This window comes from Musca domestica, unplaced genomic scaffold (genome assembly GCF_030504385.1).
Source record: "Musca domestica strain aabys unplaced genomic scaffold, Musca_domestica.polishedcontigs.V.1.1 8, whole genome shotgun sequence".
Taxonomy (NCBI): Eukaryota; Metazoa; Arthropoda; class Insecta; order Diptera; family Muscidae; genus Musca; species Musca domestica.
In genome coordinates this window covers 19,937,533-19,944,525 of record NW_026712409.1, presented here as the reverse complement: position 1 = coordinate 19,944,525, position 6,993 = coordinate 19,937,533, and the positions used below count along the sequence as shown (strand labels likewise).

Genomic DNA, 6,993 nt, shown 5'->3' with positions numbered 1-6,993 from the left:
ATCACACCTCGCTGCCAATTGTCGAACACTCGCATATCAAATTAATTATTTAACATATTTTTGCAAACACTTTTCCATTGATGCATATCATGATTTCACAAAACAATTTTAGGTGCGAAAAATTATTCATGTGCAACAAATTCCTACTGGCATTAAGCGCCAGCCAGCTATGCCCTATATTTGAGAACATTTTATTCAAAAAAAAAAAAAACAAACTCAAACGAAAATATTAAATATCATTGCCATGAAATCCACTTTTACGAAAACATTTCACTTCATTGTCATTACGACGGCAAACAGTGAGTAGGTGGCCTTACAGGTGCCAAAGAACGTGTCCAAATGTATGGGAAAGATGCCACCGGCCAGGGCTACGGTCTCACGCAGGGAGCGCTCTGTAAATATCATCATGTGCCGCTTAAAACTCTTCGATTGTCCAATCCAATTGCACGAGAAGACGGCATAGTGCAGTTTCTCAAAGAGCAACACAAAGTCGCTGCCATAATAGCAGGTGGGAAATAGCTGGATACCCATTGCAAGGATATAGATGACATAATAGATGCGTTCGAATACATCGGTAACAAAAAACAGCAGGGCGACAATGGCAACACAGTTATTCACCACCGATACAAAAAACTGTATGAACATGGCCCAGGATATGATATTCTGCATGGTGTTGTAGAGTCTGAAAGGTGTTGAAAGAAAAATAAAGGCAGTTATGACTAAAAAAAAAATATTCAAAAAAAATATCACCAGAATATTATAAAAAAAATCCAATATGAATAATATGAAGGTCCATAAGATAACATTTCAATTCTAAAAATCTGAAGGTCAATAAAAAATACTCTCTCCGGAATTTTTTCCAATTTTCGCAACATTTTTCATTACAGATTCAAAATGATAAAATTGGATTTATTAAAAAATGCAAGAATTTTTGATACTCTTTATAGTTTCTCCATGAAATCCAACATTGGAAGTATACAGTAGGCAAAGGCTATAGTCATGCAGGCCGACCATGTGATACCCTACAACACTACAATATGTTAGAAGCCTCCTTATGCCCAAATCCATTTTGGAAGATTTCGCTTTTGAAATTATGTCACGGAACACTGCCCAGATATTACCCTTAGTATTTTGACAAGAGACATTTGCCCAAAATTTACGCACTCCGTTGTGCTATTAGTTCATGTGGTCCATTTTACAGCTAAATAATATCCATTGGTCAACCAAAATGCTAGAATTCTTACCTGTCCTTAACTCTCTTCTCAGGAGTTAAGTCGATTGGCTTTAATTGTTTGATCAGGAAATTTTTTCTGTTTTTGGTTCTTTACAACCCCTAAATATATTGCGGACATCTTGGAAAACAATAGGCCTAGCCCTTGTGAGCAAGACCCTACCCTTATAACAATTTTCTTGAGGTTCGGACAATAATTGCACTCCATATATAATAACCCCAACCTGAGTCGCAAGGTAAAAAAAAATATAAAACATACACTTCAATATTTTAAGTCAAATTGAAAAAATCGCATGCGATAAAAAATATGAAAAAAAAAATAAAAAATGTCACACAATACTACAAAATCTATATTAACATCGTTATTGTCGTCTCTTTATGCGATTTTTTTAGATTTTATACTTTTATGCCAGGAGGGCATTCTGAATTGATAAAAATTGTCAAAATCGGTCCTGCCATTCTTAAGAAATATCTCCTTCCCTTGTATATACACATTGTATATATTTCGCTATATATATCCGATATATTTACTATCGTGACCTGTACGTCACAAGTAGACGTTCAGGTCAATTCTGACCGTTACACGTCTATTTGTGATTTCGCCGGGATTTAAAAACATTCGCGGTTGAATAGAAAAGTTGACTTTTATTTAACACAAATGTTGTGGTCTATTTCAACCACTAAATAGTACCCGATTAACATCAACATTGGAAGACTTCTGTCCAGCCCTAAACTATAGCCCCATGCTAACTTTCGCGTCGATTGGTCTATAATTGCGACCTGTAGAGCAACTGCAAGTTCACGAAATTTCTCAGTTTTTGGCCCATTTCAACCCTTATGTAAACATCTCCAAAAGCAATCGGCTTCTATTCTGGCCCTAGCCCTCCATTCTAACTTTCGTGAAGATCGAGTCATAATTGTGACCTGTAGAGTGATTTTAAATTAATATGGACAGAACGAAAAGAATTGTTAAAATTTTGATAGTGTCTCCGGAATCCAAAACAATTTAAAAACCCACATTTCCTTTCTTTTTTTGAAAATCCGCTTTTATTCGTCTTTAGTACTTAAAAACTATTTTTTTAAAAATCCACGTTTATTCGACCTTTGGTCCTTAAAATATGCACTTTAAAAATACAAAAAAAAAATAGTCCTTGAATTATTTTTAAACTTTAAAATAAATTTTTGGTCGTCCTTGAGTCCTAGGAAAATATTTGTTAAAATTCCACGTTTGGTCGGCCTTTAGTCCTGCAAAAATATTCTCCTAATCTTTAACAATCTATGTTTAATCTAGTACTTAAAAAATATTTTTCTAAATAACTCAATTCCTTTAATCCTTGACAATTATTTCTTTAAAATTTACGATCTTTGATCTTTGACAAATATTTCTTTAAAACTTACATCCTTTTGTCCTTGACAAAAAAAAAATCACATCCTCTGCTCCTTGAAAAATATTTTTTAAAAAATTCACGTCCTTTGCTTCTTCACAAATATTTAAAAAAAAAATCGGGTCCTTTTGTCCTTGTCAAATATTTCTTTAAATTTACTTCCTTTAGTCCTTGAAATATATGTTTGTAAAAAATCCATGTCATTTATTTCTTGAAAAATATTTTTTGTAAAAAACCACGTTCTTTAGTCCTTGAAAATTTTTTTTTTTAAATCCTCGCCCTTTAGTCCTTGAAAATTTTTTTTTAAATCCACGCCCTTTAGTCCTTAACAAATACTTTTTTTTAAATCCACGCCTTTTAGTCCTTAACAAATATTTTTATAAAAATCCGCTCCCTTTAGTCCTTGAAAAATATTTATTTTAACTCCACGTGCTTTAGTCCTTGAAAAATATTATTTAAGAGTCCACTTTGGGTCACCAATAGGCCTTGATAAATATTTTTTTTTTAAATACACGCCCTTTAGTCCTTGAAAATTATTTTATAAAAATACACCTCCTTTAATCCATGAAAATCCGCGTCTTTTCAATCATTAAAAAAATGTTTTTAAAATCCACATCTTTTAGTTATGGAAAAATAATTTTTTTAATCCACATCCTTTAGTCATTGAAAAATATTATTAAAAAATACACCTCCTTTAATCCTTGAAAATCCGCGTCCTTTCAATCATAAAAAAATGTATTTAAAATCCACATTTTTTGGTCCCTGATTTTTTTTATCAACATTTTTTAGTACTTGAAAAATATTTTTTTAAAAATGCACGTCTTTTAGCCCTCGAAAAAATTTTTTTTTTTTTAAAATGCACGTCTTTTAGCCCTCGAAAAAATATTTTTTTTTTTAAAATGCACGTCTTTTAGCCCTCGAAAAAATATTTTTTTTAAAAATCCACGTCTTTTAGGCCTTGAAAAATATTTTTTTTAAAAATCCACGTCTTTTAGGCCTTGAAAAATATTTTTTTTAAAAATCCACGTCTTTTAGGCCTTGAAAAATATTTTTTTAAAAATCCACGTCTTTTAGGCCTTGAAAAATATTTTTTTAAAAATCCACGTCTTTTAGCCCTCGAAAAATATTTTTTTTAAAAATCCACGTCTTTTAGGCCTTGAAAAATATTTTTTTTTTTAAATCCACGTCTTTTAGCCCTTGAAAGATATTTTTTTTTAAAATCCACGTCTTTTAGCCCTTGAAAAATACTTCTTTAAAAATCCACGTCTTTTAGCCCTTAAAAAATATTTTTTTTAAATCCACGTCTTTTAGCCCTTGAAAAATACTTATTTAAAAATCCACGTCTTTTAGCCCTTGAAAAATATTTTTTTTAAATCCACGTCTTTTAGCCCTTGAAAAATACTTATTTAAAAATCCACATCCTGCAGTCCTTGACAAAAATTTCCACTCCCTTTAGTCCTTAATAAATAAATTTTTTATAATAGCACGTCCTTAGTCCTTGAAATATATTTTTTAAAAATCCAGATCCTTAAGTCTTTTAAAAATATTTTTTAAGAATCCATGTCTTTTAGCCAATGCAAAATATTTCTCTAAAAATCCACGTCTTTAGTCCTTCAAAAATATAAAAATCCACGTTTAATCGGTTTTAAGTCATTGAAAATATTCTTCAAAAATTCTCCTTTGATTATCCTTTAGTTCTTTAAAAATCCACTTCGATCGCCCATTAGACCTTTTTAATACATTCATTAAACATCCACTTTTTGTCGTCCTTTCCACATTTTTATCGCTTATTCTTTAGGAATATTCTTTATGGCTGTCGTTTAGACCTTGAGGAATATTTTATGAAAATCCGATATTTTGGTCCTCTGATCCCGCTAAAAATATTATTCGAGATTTAGAAATTTTGTATATTTTTAGCCCTAAATATATACTTGGAAAATTAAAATCATACGTTTTTACCCTTTTAATCCTTAAAAAAAAAACTTCTTAATAACGCACGTTCATTGTATTGCGAATAATACGAGCGGAGAGCCACCATCGGCTGTTATGGCGGCCCACACCATTACCATGGCCGGCGCTTGAGTTCTGGTGGCCAACCGAAGGTGTAGATATTCAGCTCACCTTTTCGGCAAATAAAAATGATCGTTTTGTTTGTTTACAAACTACTAGACAACGAATGTTTTCTCATCGGAGAGAACCAAATTCGGCAGTTTACCACTTTCGGCCAAGCGAAGCAACTCTTTAGCTCTTTTGAGCCTATTTTCTTTCTGCTAAGGTTTATGTTCTTGCACTTTTTGGAATTTTAATGGCTTTACCCCGAGCTCATTTTTCAATATTTGCCGAATGGAATATTGCGATACGTTCAGCTCGATCGATCAAGTCGCTTCTTTACTTTTCGAAGCACTTCTCCACTTCCTTGACGTTGGGCTACGCTGCCAGTATCACAGCGATGGTACGAGACACAAAGGATTTATTAACATTTAAATGCTGGAGTGCTTTGACGATGGGCACTTGAGTTTTTCCAGCCAAATATAAAAAGATTACACTATCACGCTGGAGTTCCATTACGAATAATTTTTTTAAAAAAAAAAATTTCAAAAAAATAAAAATGCTTTTGTACGCTTGAAAACAATATAATGAGCTGTGACTGGAATAATTTTAACAGCTGTCGGACAAGTGACTTAGTAATGACAGCAGTCTGAAGTTTGTTGCAGTTTTTTCATGGCTCAAGTATTGAAATAATCCATTTTTGTGGCTTTGCTGGACGTTAATAAAATATATCTAAAAAATAATCACAGAGTGATCTCCATAAAATATCTATAGTTAATCCACCCTTCCCCCCTCCTTACCCCCAATTCGTTGATGTTCCAAAATTCTTTCCAACTTACTCATACAAATTCATTTGATCCAGGACACAACGATTGAGTTCCTCCTCATCTTCTTGTAGCGTCGTTGTTTCCCTCATTTTTCCATTCTTATCCTGGCCAATTCTAACCACCCTCATATATAGCAATTCAATGTGAGCGGAGAGAACACACAACGCTATGGGTGAAAAGCTATCATTACAAAATGTCTGCATCATTTGAAAGAAAATCGGTATGCATTGATAGGAAATGGCCGCCGCATAATTCCCCAGCGATGAGCGCCAATCGAACGGAAACCATCCCGAATAGAATAGACGTTGTTCCTTGCTGAAGAGGAATGCACCGAGCACCGAGATACCAACACCACAATAGACCACAAAATAAAGCCGTTGAATATTCATAATCCTCGAACGAATATCCTGGCGGAAATGGCGCACCTCCTCGTGATGTGTAATGCGAGCGTCTAAAGTCCTGAGAAGCGATTGCATTTCGAGTATCTTCTTCATTTTAATTGCAATTATTAACAATTTCGTGGATGCTCCAATGCTGGTAATGGTTATGGAAATGCTATCGAAGAATGACGTTTTGTTTTCACTCTCGAAGATGCCGAGGAACAGATGGATGGGAAAGCAGCATGTGGCCATCAGGTTAATCACAATTGCCCAGACCATATAAAGGTTTGTGCTCATTTTGCGTTGGCCATTGGTCTTGTGGCCTTCGACCATTAACATTCCCAAGCCCAAGAGCTTCCAACAAGTTCGATTGATTTTGAAAAATTCATTGCTGTTTATTTCCATCGACGGGGCCATGTTGGCGTCGCGTTTTTATCGTTTCTAATTGCTGAACGATTTTAATTTGTAGACTGTTGTACGGGAGCTGCTGCCAGCAGAGACTACTTGAAAGTCTTCGGTTTGTTCGTGATTTTATACCATTTTCATGGTGCTTAATTGAATAATTGCCCACGGGAAAAGTAGATGAGGCTTTCCAAAAAGGGATGTATGTCTAAAATTTATATTTAAATTTTAAAGTGTTTCAAGGCAAATAGAATTAAAATGGGCATTATCGCCATTGAAATTGGTTGACTAGAACAATGCGAGCAGGTCAGAATATTAACGGTTTTTATACCCCATCACCGTACTGTGTCATTTCGTTTGTAACTCCTCGAAATAGTCATGTTAGACCCAACAGCATTGACTTGAACAGCATAAAATTCTAAGTCGATTTAGCGAAGTCCGCCAGCCGGTCTGTCTCTTGCAACCAAGCTATCTTTGGAACGAAAAAAAAACCAGTAAAGAAAGTCCTAAAGTCGGGCGGGGCCGATTTTATGATACCCTACACCACTTTGCTAATTTAGTTGAGCTCCACTTAATAATTAAAAGTTTTTATGGGAGAATTCAATCATACACTCTATGATTATAATTATAATTTAAAATTCAAAGGACTAAATATACCGAAGCATTTGTATCTTTTAAATTCGGACTTGTATTGCCATTTGGTGCGAAATTAATTTGAA

General features: G+C 33.8%; 1 protein-coding gene across 1 annotated transcript; it reads right to left on the bottom strand.

Moving 5' to 3' along the window:
* Window positions 1-270: 270 nt before the first annotated feature.
* Window positions 271-6,289, bottom strand: LOC101901802 (odorant receptor 59a). The gene is made up of 2 exons (XM_005184730.1): window positions 5,505-6,289; window positions 271-682 (listed from the first exon to the last, which is right to left on the bottom strand). Exons 1-2 carry the CDS (start codon window positions 6,287-6,289, stop codon window positions 271-273), a joined length of 1,197 nt encoding a protein of 398 aa, XP_005184787.1.
* Between the last annotated feature and the right edge of the window lie 704 nt (window positions 6,290-6,993).

Coding starts and splice junctions, on each gene's coding strand:
- LOC101901802 (XM_005184730.1), bottom strand. CDS start 6,289: ATGGCCCCGTCGATGGAAATAAACAGCAATGAATTTTTCAAAATCAAT. Junction 683..5,504: donor GATCAAATGAATTTGTATGA/GTAAGTTGGAAA, acceptor AACACCTTTCAG/ACTCTACAACACCATGCAGA.